The following is a 17,579-nucleotide window of genomic DNA, read 5'->3' as shown; positions in this document are numbered from 1 at the left end:
AACTTAATAAATGGAGGATGTGGTATTTCTTGGTTATTTGGATACCAAAGTTATTTTGTTCAAAAATAAACTTACGTTGTTCTTTGTTGAGCAAAAGCATAATGTAGCCTATTTTTTAATTAATTTTACATCAGCTGGATCCAAATTTCCATCAGGGGACCCAGTGAGAGTAGCACAAGCTCCATTTAAAACTACAAATTGGTGGGTAAACTTTTGCTGTATAACCTTTTCCTCTTTTGTTCTTGGTCTATCCGATAATATCTATCTTCTATATATATAATACGCTAAGCTGATTTTTGTAAACAGAACTCCTCCCTCATTTTTGGACCGATGATTAAAGTATAAAAAAATTGCCCTGATCTGTACTTTTGCAAAGTGTTTTTCATTTTTTGAAATCTTAATTAGTTTGGACAGGATCTTACATTGAAGTTGGGTTTTCTACCATAAGATTGACGTGGGGGAATCTAAATATTTTATTGGAAACTTTGTCTCCACTAATTTGAGAGAACGGCTGGGCGTAGAAACTTGGTAGAGGTGTCCAAAGAAAGTTCTCAGTCTGCAGATGAGCCATCAAAAGAAAAACAAAGTAAATTCCCAGAAGCCTTTAAAGTTCCCTTCCCAGATTTATGGAAATATAATAAAGATGTACATAACAGATCGATATAATCAACATTTCTTGTAAATATCTTATCATTTTTCAAAAGCTGATCTTGTTTTTTGGTGTTTTCTACAAATAGCCTTACTCATAGCCGCATTAGGTTGACCATAATAACGATTATAAATAATAAAAAAACATTGTTTCTACTTCTTCTCCTTGTTGGTGTCTATGACTTTCCCATGTTTCCATAGTTTGCAAATCGGCTCTTTCAATGATTACTAAGAATTTTTTAACAAGCTATATACAAATTTCAAAATCAAACTGAAGTGTTGTTTTTTTTTATTTAAGTCTTGCACATTTTCTTCTTAGGGCCGGACTACACGAGCGTTTGAAACGCCCCCGACCGTCTGCATTTTTTGCAGAGCCAATAGCGTTATAAGATGTGGACTACACGAGCGTTTTGTCTGCCTGGTGAGGACGCGTAATTCAGGTGCTCGGCAGATCTAACGCCTCTGGATGCGTAAAATACTCGGGCAGATCGTCGGCGCACCGGACTACACGTAGCGGCAACTAACATTCTCCTACACATTAACATTCCTATGTTACATTCTAACATTCCTATGTTGATACATCCCTCCCCTCACTAGGGCAAGTCAAATTCTACATCTGCACTACTTGTTGTAATTGTAGTCGTCTGATTGTTTTTTGTTCCTTAATATTTTGTATTTGTTTTGCTGAAAAAGTTTGTCTGGGTATATTCTATGGGTATTAAACATTAATTGAATCGAAACTGCCCTGTTACTAAACGGCTTGATAATGTTCAGTGTGACTACCAACGCCTCATTGCGCGACATTTCTTCTTAACAGCCTGCAACAATACCATACCAGCGACACATCCGACCTGTATCGTGTCCATATTGGAACGGTCCAAATGTCAGTCACATTGGGCGAGGACAGTCGGCGGCGTTCTATATGCTCGTGTAGTCAATGCTCTTGCGTTCAATACGCTGCTGATTGTCGGCTTCGTGTAGTCCTAGACATTTTTGCCCGTACTATCGGCGGCATTTCATACGCTCCGGCCCTTAGAAAACATACTAAACTACGGAAGTATTTAAAAAAGGGATTTAGTTGAGGTGGCTTACGTGAGAAAAATTGTTCAGAGGCCAATAGATACACAACTAAAAGATCACTTTAGAGATCTTACTTTTTTTTACCTTTTTACCTAAATTCTAAAACTACCTCCTTAAATTCTCTTGGAAAAATGCTGTAGCAGCACATTTAAGGTATAGTTTTCAGCTAACTTATGTTGGACTTTTCAAATGTTTTGAAAAACTTAATTTTTTCTATTGCCAGCTAACAAGTCTATGGTTTAAAAGGTGTGATGATGAACACATCATATACTGATAACCATAATTTTATTTCAAAAAGACAATTAGTAATAGACAACTCCCTTACAACTATATTTGGCACCAGATCTAATAGGTTCTAGTTCTAAAGTAGTTTAAAGATAGAAAAATACAAAATAAATGCTCCTTTACTTAAGTAAACAACTGTAAGGTAGCCTTTGCTTCAGTTTGGATGTGGCTTGAAGAAGCTGAGGAAAGAATTATTATTCATCCAAACCAAATATTAATAGCAAATCAAATTTAATTAGTTTTAAGACAGTAAAATTGGTCCTAAATATATTATTATCAAGGTACAGTATGTTGAAAACACATTTAAAAGTGAAAGTTTTAGGCTATATGTTTTAATTAGTTGAATGCTGTTGTCCGCTTAATAACTGATGGATAGCTAAATACTTTTGGGGAATGAAAGATATTCTATTGAAAACGATTAAAGACAGTGGAAGATTACTTTATAATTAATTATTACTGGTAGACTTACACGAGACGCAAGCATTCCTATTATTTTACTAGGGCCTATACTTGGCAAGATCTTTGTAATGGTAACTACAAAGGTATTATTATTATTGGATCAAAAAGAAACTTGACCTAATAACTGTTGAATAGGTAGTGAAATTCTAAGTAATGCAATTCATGTATTATTAACTCATTTTTGATCCTAGATTGTTTCTGTAACAAAGCGACACAAGCTATGCTCATTTTACTTTTTATTCAATAACAATTTATTTTGATCTATCAAATATTTCCACTTATCGTCGAACAAGTTGTCAAAAACTAGTGGAAGCTTTTGCAAAATGTCGGTTGTCAACATACCTCGTCCTTTGTCCTCAAAAGCGATCCGATTACAAACCTTGACGATGGTAGTGGCTGCGAGAGCTGCATATAGTTGGGGAGCGTCCATTCCTTCTTTCTGGTCAGCCTTTGTGGCCCAGTAGGCAAAAGTCCCAAGACAACCACTGAGCACATCTCCCTGTCCACCGCATCTTCGAGGAGATCCTTTTGTATTTTCGTAGTTTAAAATCGAATCACCTCGAACAATTATGTCCCGCTCACCTTTAATCACAACAGTCACACGTGGTCCGATGGCTTTTGATAGCAATTTGCCTGTAACTTCATAATCCGCAACAGTTATGTCTTCACCTTTTAGCACCGCATCGCAAAGTAGGCTGAATTCATGAGCGTTTGGAGTAAGGTAAATATCGTTCGAGTAGTCTTTCAAAACTGTTGGGTTCTCTGATAAAAAGAAAAGACCATCAGCATCAAACACTAAAGGAATGTTTGCACTTTTTAAACTTGGTATCAATGTTTTGATTCGTGTCATTACATCAGGATCCCTCCCGAGACCTGGTCCTATGATCCCTGCGTGCAGCTTTTTCAACCAACTGTTTTCTTCTTCTTTAGGCATATCAACGTCCAAAAACGGGACCACCATTAATTCTGGGCTGTATGACTTGATTGGCTGAGCAGCAGCGTGGACGCAGAAGACGAAAACTAGGTCTGCTCCAGTTCGCAACGCACTCATTCCTGCGTAATAAGGAGCTCCTGTGAAGTCTTTAGATCCTCCAAAAACTCCAATCCTTCCACTTTCTCCTTTGTGCTTGGAGTAAGAGAGTTCAGGGATCAAAGGCTTGCAATGTTTGATCACCTCACTGTTCACAATGTTGCTAGCCATCGCTGACATTAAACGATGAGTGATCAAAAATATACTTGTTGTTGAAGGCTTTATCATAAGTCGCAGTAAACCTGAAATAAAATAAATTATAGCTTATACAGTTTGTTCCAATTAATTAGTCTTTGAATAAGAAGTTCAATCTTGGAAAATGTCAGCATAGTAAAGACCAATTAACTTAAAAAACATAGGTCCTGTAGGCCTAATAAATGCTGAAATTTTAAAGATGGTCTTTCCACATAAATATATACATAATAGTGGTCGCCTCGTGGTCGAAAACTCGACCACTGTAAATAGCACTCGACCACCACCTCATGCTGTAAATAAAAGATGTGATTGGAATTTCTTCCATTTGTTTTGGTTTTCTGTTTATATTTCATTGTTATTTTGTCACCAGCATGGCAACCCTTAAGACCCATGTTAACTTTTTATTTTATTTTTACTTACTTATAGACTTTTCATTGAAATGGCGCCCATACTAAGTAGGTATTTTAAGCCAAGTATGAATGGAGGTGAGTGTAGGATGAGTGGTGCGATCTTGTAGACTTGTTAGTGACTAAGGCTGACATATTCCTTAGACACAGCTGTTAATTAGTAGCCCATACAGCTAATGACAACTACGGGACCTACAGTTATAGTGGAATCCGAACCACATTTTTGCCTTGGTATTAACGAATTGGTCTAATTATCAGGATAGTTCTGCGGATGGTCGTAGTACTCACTAGTGCCGACGTTAACTCACACCAGGGAGTATTGCATCCACAGTGCATGCCTATAAATATCTACAATTCATTTTTTGTCCTTTTTTAGCCTATTTTAATTATAAAGGGATTCTGCTCATCTTCGGGCAAATACCTTTTTTAACAGTTGCGTAGATTTTCCCTGCGATGCACACCAGCTGAGAAAAAGGTTTTAAAGAAACATGCTTGCCTATTAATATATAGATGTTGATAACTCTCTTATGCATATTTTAACATTCATTCAGATTATTTTGTATTGTTTACCAAATTAAAATCTTGTAACATCAAAACCAAAACTTAAAAACTGTTTACTAGTCAGATACATCAAGAAACAGGTTTATATATGCCTAGTTCTTAAAGTAAGGAACCATTCCCACTAGGTATGGCCGTTGCGATACCACCAACCTTACTATACTTGGTATCAGTGGCGGCGGAACCAGGGGGTCAGGGGGGTCAGTTGACCCCCCTGAAATTTTAGGAAGGGTCAGTACTTAAACTTTTTAGGAAAAGTTTAAATCTTCAAATGTAAACTAGAAAAGATGTGCTGTATGATTTCAGCTCTGATTCGTCGTTCTCCGGGCTCAGGCCAAACCGTGTGCACGTTTCCATTTGTTAATATGTTGTGTTATTGATTTAATCATTATTTTACAATTGTCTTTCATTGACACATCAGAAGCAACTAATATACGACTCCAACGGAAGGAAAACCAATATATAAAACAAGAAACACTGTTTATTTTAAGTAACATAAAATTTATAATTTTAAAAAACATATTTCGAATATTTGTCTTTTTATATATGGTTTTTAGCGAATTTCCCATATAGGGAATAAGCTATTACCGTAGTACTCATGGTAAGACCTGGACGCGGGACCGATTTTTTTTTTTCGTTTCGAGATCCCTAGAGACCAAAAACACCATCCGTTCAAATTCATATATATATATATATATATATATATATATATATATATGTCCGTTAGCACGATAACTCGAGCAAAAATGATCCGATTTTGATGAAATTCGGTACAAACGTGTAAACCTACGTTTATTCGAACGAGTTCGCGATCCAGCATGATCGGACCATGGGAACAGGGGTTTACGGGGGGTTTTATGGGGTAAAAATTGATTTTTCTCATTTTTGACCCAAAAAACATAAAATTTAGCAATTTCTTTCCAAACCATTTTGTAGAGCTTAAAAAAACAAATAATTTAGTATATTGAAGTGTTATTATGCGCCTAATGGTTACGGAGAAAATTCCAAAAAATTGTAAATTTAAAATTCCCATGTTATTCTTATGGAGAATAAGTAAACTGTTGTAGTTTGCTTGTTTATCAACATATTTTGATCAAATTTGAAAAATGTTTTTATTTCTTACTAACTATTAACATTAAAAAAAACAGTTTTACCTCCCTGATGCAGCAAACCTAAGTACTTGTTAAACTAATTCTATTTAAATCGGGAATAAATGTTATATTTTTAAGTAGACATTTCAGTGTATATCAAATGGAAATTCGCTTAGTCTGCAGGTTTGCTGCGGCGAGGGTATTTGTTTGTTTGAGATGTGTGTGTCTTATTTATTATAATGTTTATATAATGAACAGAGTAGCGTCTTTGTAAAATTGTAAATTTTCTTTGTTACTGCTTGAAGAAAAATGTTCTTCAGGTAGCCTAAAAACACGTTTTAAGGCTTCTATTTTTCAAAATTTTCCCCGGACCCCCCCTTGTCCCCTGGGGGGTATTCCATACCCCCCAGACCCCCCCGATGTGGACCTCCGCCATAGGTTTCTGTCCCCCTAACAAAAATTTGCTTCCGCCGCCCCTGCTTGGTATTCGAATACCGTTTCGGAACTGCACTATCAATAGGCCTACTTCAAGTCTCAAATCAATTTTTGAAGTTCCAAATCAAGAATGGCTAGCTTAAAATGTTACGAAAAGTAAATAAAATATAAGTCTAATACCACTTAAAACATATATTTACACGGTACTTTGGTACCTATTATCTGGAGGCCACCCTTATACAGTGCGCTGCGGCAGTTATGTTAGGTTGGGTTACATAAATATGTTTGTAGGACTTTCCTCGTTTCGTTATCGAACGATACCAGATGAGTATTACTATCAAGTCACTTGATTTTTCATCTGTGTGGAGTCAAGTCGCCCTGAAGATGGCACTCTGTATCAAGGCCGAAATGTCGGTGAGTTTCTTGAATCTGAAATAATTTAAAATAACATTACCTAGAACTTGTAAATAAGATAAAAGTTTGGGTCTAAGACCAAAAAAGAATGTTATTTAACTTCCTATCACAGAATTGTTAGGGGGAACAGTTCCGCAGAAAGCCTGCGATTGGCCTTACATTATCAGGTAAATAATGATATACCAGTATATATATTATATTCTTAGCCTATGTATCGATAGGCCTACCTATTTATTCGGTTTGATATTAATATCGCATTAAATTTAATTTATTAAATATCAATAAATATGTAACCAATCATAACTCAAATCGATGTTTAACTTTAGGGGGAGTTAAAAGACATATAATATCATACTAGGCTAACTTAAATAACACAAAATTATGATAAGATAGCCTGTACCTCTAAAGTTCCTCAGACATCATTTGATAAAAGAAAATACACAACATAGATGTGTATTAGCCTAAAAACTTGCACAATCACGTATCTACTAATTTCAATTTCTCATCAGAATATTCGAATGACCACTGACAGTGACATGACATATTTATTTAGTTTTAGCATAACTATGGTTTTAGTAGTAATCACAATCAGTAATCTAATCTTGATCTCAAAGTTGCTTGCAGCTTGCACTTGCACTGACCGGCCACGGAATGGGCACACGGAAGGGACTAAGGCTAAAGGTGTAGTGACGTCATATCTCTAGTGGTTAATGTCTTCTCTTGAGGCGACACGATTACCGTAACGAAACAATGTGATTTCAGCGGCGTTCGTGGCATAGCTGGTAGCGTTACGGATTGGTGTTCAGGAGGTCCGGGGTTCGAAACTCGCTGGCAGCACTAACTTTTTGTCAACAAATTTTTCATATCAGCAAGTTTGGTTGGTTAGGTTAGGTTATGACAGTTTAATTTTAAAATACTAAATTTTAAAATTAATTTTATAATTAATTAAAAATTATAAGTAATCATTAATTAGATTTTTATCTTATGTAGTTTTTATATTATCAGCAAGTCTGGTTGGTTAGGTTATGTTATGAAAGTTTAATTTTAAAAATTAAAAATTTATTTTATAATTTTAAACAATATTTTATAATTAAAAAGTTAATTTTATAACAAAAAATAAAAAATTAAAAATTAATTTAAATTTTTTCAACTTAGCAGTCCTAGCGGCGAACGCTGACACTACAAGATATGTTAGCCTTAGTCCCTCCCGTGTGCCCCACCGGCCGGCCACTACCACTAGCATTTCCTGCACTTGCTTTCTTGCTTTGCTTCCTTGCAGTTGCAGAGCAGCAGCAGAGCAGACGACAATTTTTGTCACAGCCCACGGGAACGGGAACGGGGACAAGGCATAGGGATTTTGCGATACTATCGAATCGATACCAGTATGTATCGATACTTTTATTGCGATACTGCTGGTATCGTATCGGTATCAGTTGTTCCGATATTTACATGGTATCGAAGGGACCTGAGAAAATTGTAAAACATAACAATATTAACAGAGAACTACTAATGTGCATGCTTTGGCCGCTTTGGCTGATATATTTATCAGGAACGGTTCCATCCAATCTGATCCAAAGAGCGACACTATCGCAAATGTAAAGGTTCCAAAAAAAGAGTAACGTATTATTTTTACTGCGGCGAGACGGTCGTAGAACGAGTAGTTTTTCCAACTCGTGTTTGTTTATGGCTGCATCTTTTACCATGAAGCTCTAGTTGCATCATTGACTGTATATCACTGACTCTTACGATAAATCGAGGGGGGTTTTCCTTGAAAATAAGTAAACTATATATATATATAAAATATTTTTGACTATTTGCATTTCCCCCATAGTTCCCACATAGATAAAACCACTCCCTTAGTAGATTTCCCATCCTTATGGAACAGCTGAAGCCAATTTTATTGTTGGTTCTGTCCGGTTTTCTGTAGATGTCATGTTTTGTTTACAATTTGTTTCTATTATTTTAGGGTTAGTTACTGAGTATTTGTGTCTCACTGTTTGGTTATATAGCTAGTGGACGAGTTTATTGTTTATGATTAGATAGTTTTATTTGGTTAAACGAGGTTTTAAATTACTGAAGTAACAAGAAACAAAGTGTAAACAAATACAAATCACGACATCTACAGAAAACCGGACAGAACTAACAATAAAATTTGCTTCAGCTGTTCCATAAGGATGGGAAATCTACTAGGGGAGTATGTTTTATGAGTATGTTTTATCTATGGTTTTATCTATGGTTCCCACCACTCGATCGCTGGTTCGCGGACTCGTATGAATACACAGTAGACACGTTTGTGTTATAATATTTTATACTCTGGGTTTCCTTCTTTACTTTGTGGTATAGATTGGTAATCCCATGTTATTTATTGACTGTTAGCATATAATCCCTGACATGTGTCAAGTGTGATTCTTTAGTGTTAAAGCCTTATTCTGTTCATAAAGAGACGTATTGTTAGTGATAGCAACTTTACCTTATTACTTTGAATTTTGCAAACATTACCATTACTTTGCTTTTACTAATCGGTTTTGGCAAATGTCTGCAATAATTTAATAGATAATAAGATATATTTTATATGTATCATCTCAAAAACGTAAATGTGAATTTAACATAAAATTACGTAAGTTATATAAAAATAAGAATAATCCATGTTACATCATTGGCGCATAAAGTTTTCGTTGTTTAAAACCCGATTGATATTTTTAGAAATATTTAGACTAAGTCGAAAGCAGTATCTTATCCCACATGTCGTATATTTTGTCAATGATTAATAACATGCAAGACAGCGAAACTATGACCAAATAATGCCAATGTTAATTATGTTTCATGTTGTGCCCCTTGATGATTTTTATAATGCTAACAGTAATATTGAACTCAACTGGTCTTTAAACTAATAAATTACCAATTAAGCCAAATTAAAGCTGGTATAGGCAGTTACATAGTTTTAAGGCTTGATTCTAGCTCATAGAACAAACTATCTAGTTAATCCATTATAATTTGCGATCTTTGCTAATAAAGGTCTGAAGGAAATTACAAAAATGAACTAACCAAATAAAAGTACTATAAACTGTTTTAATTAGTTCAATATAATTTGTATGCACAAAACAAACAAACTAGAATTATAGTCTGATATTCTTAAACTATTCACACTATGAAAAACATTAGCTAAAAATTAAGCTTTTTACATCATGAAACGAGCATCACATCAAACATCAAGCATGAACAGTACATTTTCCATTCAAGTCATGGTCCACGAGTTCTTCAGAGATGAGCTTCCGTAGGATATCCAACCCTTTGGAGTTGAGAAACATATTTCCCGGTTGTACTATGAATGGATTGTAGACGGACTGGCGGGAGCTAAAACATAAAGATAGAGATAGATTAAGAGACAAAAATAATAAAGAAAGTGCACATCAACTACTTTCTCTAATTAACTTACGTGAGTAAATTGAGATACTGGTCCCTCCCTACATTGCTCCTCTACGGGCCAACTCGAGCATAAATGATCCGATTTTGATGCAATATTGTATAAAACGTGTTTAAAAATACTTATTCGAGTTCGCGAACCAGCATGATCGGACTATGGGAACAGGAGTTTATGGTTCACCCAAAAAAGGTAAAATTTTGCAATTCCTTTACAAACCATTTTGTAGAGCTCAAAATAACAAATTTTAGTATGTTGAAGCATTGTTGTTTACCTAACGGTTGCGGGAAAAATTCCAAAAAAAGTGTAATTCTAAAATTACCATGCTATTTTTATGGAGAACAATAAACTGGTGTGTAGCTTGCTTGTCTATGGATATATTTTAATGAAATGAGGAAAATTTGTTTACACTTTTATCATTATATCAATAAAAAACACACCTTATTGCCTTCCCTGTAGCAGCAAACCTAATTACTCATTAAAATGAATTATATTTGAATAGAAAATAAACCTGACAATCTTAAAAGAGTAATTTAGGTAGTGATTTAGTGGAATTCCAGCCAGGTAGATGGAAATTCGCTTAGTCTGCAGGTTTTGCGGGGATGTTATTTTTACGTATGGCCTGAAATGCCAAAACGAGTCTTGTGTCAATTCTTATTTATCAGTTTTGTATAATACTATCGTAGTTTAAAACCCCATCATCATGGTATAGAGACCGCAGTAGAAGTAAAATACGTTGACTATTTCCACATTTTCTACCACTATCCCCCCATAATAGTTGTACTGAAAGTAACAAAACTCTGTGTACTAGTACACTAAAATGTCTCACTATCACTATTTAAATGGAAGTGTCCTTCCACTATAAGGGGTGCTAATTTAGTTATTTATATAATGTGTTTTATATACCTTTCGTAACAGTCCTCTCTGAACATCCCAGCCATGTGAACTGGTGTAACACAACCTGAAATAGACAAGAAAACGCGTTAATAAAATTCAACATGCACAAAATATATTCAAATTAAACACGCTCATAAATAAGTTTATTACTTACTCACTTATGGAGCTTTTGGTTAGAGAAATGATGGACAACAAGAAATCTGGAAATTAACCCCACCAAAAAATGGATACAGTTTAGCTTTCAAAATGAGCTATTACCGCATGTCTCGTTGTGAGACCCAGGCCCAGGACCTATGGCAGGAGGTTATATGGGGTGAAAATTGGGCTTCCCCATTATTGACCACCAAAACATAAAATTTTGATGTATAGAATTGAAATTCAATATAGTAGTTTTCATTGCTAGTCCCTAAAGTAAGCTCTTTTGGGACGATATCGTGTTTAACTAGTGGAAATTCGATCAAGGCACAAAATAGCATTTTAGGACGAGTTATGAACAATACTTTTTATTACATTGTCAGCAGACTAATTTGGTCCATTTTCACTGCCACTACTCCAAAATGCAATAGTCAAAGGTAACACTGAATGAATCAGGTTATGTAAGAAACAAACACAATTTGTTTATATATTGTTGAAGCATTTTAAAGGATCAGAACAGCTGATTTGTTTTTTAGATAAGCTTTGAATAACCATATGATTTGAGTCCTTAAAACTTTACGGACTAGTCCGCAAAAGCATAGATAAACCATAGTCCCTTAGTAGATTTCCCATCCTTATGGAACAGATGAAGCCAATTTTATTGTTAGTTCTGTCCGGTTTTCTGTAGATGTCGTGTTTTGTTTACAATTTGTTTCTTGTTATTTCAGTAATTTAAAACTTCGTTTAACCAAATAAAACTATCTAATCATAAACAATAACTCGCCCACTAGCTATATAACTAAACAGTGAGACACAAATAATGAGAAACTAACCCTAAAATAATAGACACAAATTGTAAACAAAACACGACATCTACAGAAAACCGGACAGAACTAACAATAAAATTGGCTTCAGCTGTTCACTAAGGATGGGAAATCTACTAAGGGACTATGTTTTATCTATGGCAAAAGCTATCTTTAGGGACTCCAAACGATCAGTAAGACAGCTGTTTTGAGACAGTGTAATGAAAACATTGTCTCATAACTATTTTTTAGAGGTTATAAAACATAATTTAGTAAGCTGGGGCGTTGTTTTATGCCTAACGAATAATGAGCAAATTTCAAATACTGCGAATTTAAAGTTCTCATCTCATGTCTACAGAGGATAAATAAATAACTGTTGTAGTTTTCTTATTGTGGATATATTTTGATCGAATTCGGCAAATGTGTTTATTTACCAAGCTATCAACATTTCGATAAAAAATACGCGTTATTGCCTTCCCTGTAGCAGCAAACCCAAAACCCAAGTATACTCGTTACAACAATGTAATGTTATATAAACCAATGTTATTTCTCCAGTATGTAACTGGAAAATCCAACCTAGTTTGCTGTGGCGGCGAAGGCATTTTATTTTCTTGCATAAAAAAAAACAACTCACCATGATTGTTTTTGTTTCCAAAGTCAATTATGGACTTATTCACAAATCTCAGTGTATCAATGTAGCGTCTTCTAACGTTGAGATCTTCATCTTCGGCCAAATATGGTATTTCAGGAATCGTACAAAACAGAACACAGTTGTACTTTGTCAAAGCCTTGTCTTTGATTTTTCTCAACGTATCCATCAGCGTGTCCCTTTGTTTAGCCTGCAACATTTGCGCTGTTTGTAAATTCAGGTAGGGTAGTCATATTCCGTGTTTTAAAAAACAAAACAGGTCACAGAATAATGCAGCCTTGTGCTGTTAAAATTGCAACTGATACACAATAATTACACAATGTTTATCTCTTCACTAAAATTATATTCAAGAAATGCATTTAATATAATATGTATATATATTTTCAACCACCAACTTAAGTTAATTGTGTTGGGTCGCTAATAATTATTGTGAATTAATGTTGCAACATGGTTAATGTAATATAAATGCGTATTTTTTTTCTTCAGTTGTATTTTTTGTACAAATGTATTTTATAAACACTTCAATCCAGAATAAACTGGTTTCATGTAACAAAGCAGTTATAATACTAACTCATCAAACAAAAGGAACCTTATAGCTGTCGACCCTCTTCAAACAAATCGGGAATATAGTATAGAAGCTATTAAATTCACAACTACTGTGCATAGTTTTTTCATACTGATATCCGGCCAAAATTCTAGTTCACAAGCTAATTTCAGTTTGGCAGGAAAAAAGCTGGCAAGAGAATAAAAATGGAGTGTTAGCAGCACAATATGTTATTGGCTCAATGGTTTATTTTCTAACAGTGGGCACAACTTCGTCGGGAAACGGGATGTCTACTTCACCGTAGCATCCGGTACCTTTAGATCAAACCCTTGAAAAGTATAAGCTCATACGTGCTTTCGGTAAATTATGCCTATCTTAAACTAGACAGTACTTACGAGACTCATGTAGTTATTAGGCACGAAATGAAGCATATCGTGAGTGCCGACCATGATGACGGCACATTCTCGTTTACCGCCCTCGTCGTCGTCGCACCAGATCTCCTGAAGCAGCTCACTTGCCGTCTTCCCCTTCTGACACAATCCCCAAGATGTTGTTGACCCTGAAAAGAGTTACACCCTTGACTTTTTTAGACTCCAATTGAAACTGTTTTGCCTCTTTTCTACATATGACTGTGGTTGAATATTATTTTAACTGAATGGTCACCTCCAATTAACAACTAAACCAAAGAAGAAAGTTCGCTCCCATCACTGGATCTGTGAAAGCAAATTAATACTTTACTTTAATACTTTTCATTGAAATGGTGACCATATGCAACGTAGGTATTTTAAGCCATGTATGAATGGAGATGAGTGTATAAATAAATCAAAAGGGGGGTAAATCCCTAAATTTTTTCAGTCTCCATTCGTCATTCCGCTAGATCGTAAGCTTTAAAATGACACCTCTATCCTATAAAAATCAAGGACGACGGCTCTGTGGTTGGAAAAGGGCTGTAACGCTGTAACGGAGAAACCCCTTATTGTATTAAGTATAAAGTTGGAAGAAGATGTATATTTTAATTTTATATACATATTTTAAGCCTCATAAATCCAAAATCTATTACAAAACCATCTACATCTAGTAACACTCCAAAGTCCGAAGAAAAATAAAATTGTAACATTTCATTTTGAGTGTGGAAATCGGGAATACCCATTTTTAACCTATATAAAATCCCGTTCATTCATAGTGGTTTGCGTACTTCAAATAATCGTAGGCTATATAAGTTTGTACACAATTTCAACAAAATCGGATTGTGGTGCTTACGGACACACACGTGTTAGTCCACGTATAAAATATAAATTATAAACTTGAATGGATGGCGTTTTTGGCCTCTGGGCATCAAAACGAAAAAGTAAATCGACCCCGGGATCAGGTATCGTTAAGCCATGATAGTTAGTTGTTAAGCCATGAGACTCAGGGCTACAGATATGTATATCTGTAGCCCTGCATGAGACTTACGGTAGTTAGTTGATTCCCTATATAGGGAATTCGTTAACAACACTGTCTATTAACATGTTAGTAAAAGGGTATATTACAAAATAATTATAAATTATTATAAACGTTTCACTCATTTCAGTCATTTCACACCTCTGCATTCCTAGTGACGTGTTCCAAAATATTCTCGTCATAGCATCCTACATTCCTACACTAATTCCCACTGGATTTATCGAATGTGATTCAGACATAAAGTATTTATAAATTGAAATCGTCACTTTTATTCAATCGCGATATTTTAAATAAATCACTAGTGTCTTGTAACACAGGGTTTCGATAAAAACACCAAATGTTTTGCTGCCACATTTAAAATAAATTAACATTAAACAAGACTAAGTTTAATGGAAATCCTACTAATATTATACAATAAGTGATAAAGTTTGGAAGGATGGATGTTTGTGACAAGGAAACGCGAAAAATACTGGCGGGATTGTACTGACATTTGGTGTGATGAAAGCTCACATTTCCGATTAAAATATAGACACATTCTTATCTTAAAAATCCTTTCGGGCTCCACCCCAGTGGATCTGTAGTTTCCCATGTTAACCTTAGAGGTATTCATAATTAATAATTAGTACAGGTAAAATAGGGTTTTATAAACAACAAAATTTGTACATTCGTGAAATTTTACCTGTGAGTTACTAACAATATGACAAAATGAAGATCCGATGAGTCCCCAAAATGTTGGTGTCCTAAGGCCCTTTTCGGGTCCTTTTTTATTCCGAGGGGGTAATTCCGGAATAATTTTGTTTTTACGTTTATTATTTTACCTGTACTATAAAAGGAAATACAAAATTTTGTCAGCTGCTTCAACTATAAGTATTTCTATGATATTAAATAGCGCTAAAAAAGTTTAAGGTTTACCAACAGGGTGCATTTATGACAACAGCTAGTTTGAACTAACTAGCAACAAAAAGCTGTGATATTCAATGAGAATTTGTTTTTTTCTATTGTTTATGTGCAGTGGAAGAACATTATGGCTAATGGCTATGGTAGATGTGCTATACCATGGCATACCGTAAATTAAAAGAACCAAATTTTCTTAAGCCGTGTTCTCTCCCATTGCAAACTGAAAGCCAAGAATAACTGCAATAAGCATTTTAATTATACCTAAACTATATTCTAAACTAGCAGAGTACCCGTCCTTCGTATGAGGTTGGCCCGTGCGAAGGACGGGTAGGACTCTGCTAGTTTAGAATGAAAATTGAAATTACTGTTATTATGGCTATGGTAGATGTGCTATACCATAGCATACCGTAAATTAAAAGAACCAAATTTTCTTAAACTGTGTTCTCTCCCATTGCAAACTGAAAGCCAAGTATAACTGCAATAAGCATTTTAATTATACCTAAACTATATTCTAAACTAGCAGAGTACCCGTCCTTCGTATGGGGTTGGCCCGTACGAAGGATGGGTACTCTGCTAGCTTAGAATAAAAATGGAAATTACTGTTCTTTTACTGATTAAAATGTCAAAAACAATGCGATATGTTAAAATTTAAAAAATTAGGCCGACCACTCATATTAGAATAATATGAGAAATTTACTCTGTTACAATTCTTGATATAAAATCACGGTATATGTTAATAGTATAAAGATTTATTCACCGTACATAATCAACCAGTATAAGCGGTAGAGGGAATATGTTAATACGAAATAATAAGTATATCAAATCAAACTCACCGCAGAAGTGAGGTCTAGAATCTGCATGAAGCAGGCTGAAGTTCAGCATGGTTGTGTCACCTAGAAGATCAGCCCCAAGAAACGTAGGATTGTCCATTCTGTTATTTACGAATTAACCAAACTGCTGTGACACCAGAGATAATCACAAACTAAGGCACAGAACGTATCTGACTGCAAATGATGTAAGCATGGCTTATAAAAGCACTACGCAACAATGGAAGGGGTAAAATGGGCGGAGCGAGTGCCGCGATTGGTTGGTGCAAGAAGGGTGGGGGTGAGGAGCTTATATCAGCTTATATAATGTTTCCCAACTCTTGCTGATTTTAAGGTCCTTTTCGTTGTACATTTACGCATGTTTTTTTTTTTTATCAAAAGACTTGTACCATAGGTAAATCATACTCCACAAGTATGTAAATGTAAAAGTATGTACTTGAGGAGTACGTTTTATCTATGCTTGTAGTTAATGCAGCTTGGTTAATTGACTGCTAACTTCTTAAAAATCAGAACCTGCACTATATTGGCATACAAATTTGTTTTTAACGCAACCAAAAAATATACATATCTAATCTACACATGTTATTATATGATGTGCGTAAGAAGTATGTCAAAAAATATTTCATGAATGTTCCATTTATTTTGTCTCAAGATTTATGAGCTGTAATGTTAAAAAGAGAAACAAATGCAAAAATAATATACGTATTATTGTAAACAAATCATTTTATTATGGTGTATAATAAGAACAAGCTAATGTAGCCTACCTGTACCGTGTCCTACTACCATGAACAGCATGACTGCTGCTAACGCGACATCAGATGACTACCGGCCTTAGTAGTGCAAATAACAACACCTCTTTACTTAAAAAATGTCGTCACTTTGGAATTATTTCCTACTGATGTCCTGTTACCTTTTCTTTATAATTCTGCTTCCTTTAAAATTGAATGGAGAAAATGTCCACATAGGCAGTCCCCACTACCCCACTAAGCTTACCTGTGCAATTTCGGTACATCTCAGCCTCAGTCAAGGATGCACTCAAGTGGTCGAACTGGGAAAATCAAAATTTCTACTCGGATTACTTTATTGCTGTCGCGAGTAAGAACAAGAACTATCAAGGAATTGCTAACTATGAGCCATTTTTGATAGGAAGGGGAGAGTTACAAACAGTAAATGGACGTTAGGTGCTACGACGAAGTACTGTATTGTATTGATAATTAAAAGTTGTTTAAAAGTGTTTATGTTGTAGTATATTTTTAAATTTAAATGTTACTAAGAATAAGAATAAGAATTTAATTATACATTACAAGTTTGAAATTGTAAATTTAATTATACATTTAATTATAAAAGAATTTGTTAACTAT

General features: G+C 34.9%; 1 protein-coding gene across 2 annotated transcripts; it reads right to left on the bottom strand.

The window, feature by feature from the left end:
- Window positions 1–1,996: 1,996 nt before the first annotated feature.
- On the bottom strand, window positions 1,997–7,226 carry LOC129002692 (ATP-dependent (S)-NAD(P)H-hydrate dehydratase-like). 2 transcript variants are annotated; one of them, XM_054430688.1, is made up of 3 exons: window positions 7,003–7,226; window positions 6,404–6,617; window positions 1,997–3,744 (listed from the first exon to the last, which is right to left on the bottom strand). In XM_054430688.1, the coding sequence occupies exon 3, from the start codon at window positions 3,728–3,730 to the stop codon at window positions 2,702–2,704; it is 1,029 nt and encodes a 342-aa protein (XP_054286663.1). In that variant the 5' UTR covers window positions 3,731–3,744; window positions 6,404–6,617; window positions 7,003–7,226; the 3' UTR covers window positions 1,997–2,701. The 2 variants fall into 2 exon arrangements, with proteins under 2 accessions (XP_054286663.1, XP_054286664.1); XM_054430689.1 differs by lacking the exon at window positions 6,404–6,617.
- Window positions 7,227–17,579: the final 10,353 nt, after the last annotated feature.

Source organism: Macrosteles quadrilineatus, unplaced genomic scaffold, assembly GCF_028750875.1.
Source record: "Macrosteles quadrilineatus isolate MER2022 unplaced genomic scaffold, UCM_ALF_1.0 Scaffold_9__3_contigs__length_116548681, whole genome shotgun sequence".
Taxonomy (NCBI): domain Eukaryota; kingdom Metazoa; phylum Arthropoda; class Insecta; order Hemiptera; family Cicadellidae; genus Macrosteles; species Macrosteles quadrilineatus.
Note: the sequence above shows the minus strand (reverse complement) of the source record. Positions and strands in the feature narration are given on the sequence as shown.

Excerpts from the sequence above, each read along its gene's own strand:
- LOC129002692 (XM_054430688.1), bottom strand. The coding sequence starts at position 3,730 with ATGATAAAGCCTTCAACAACAAGTATATTTTTGATCACTCATCGTTTA.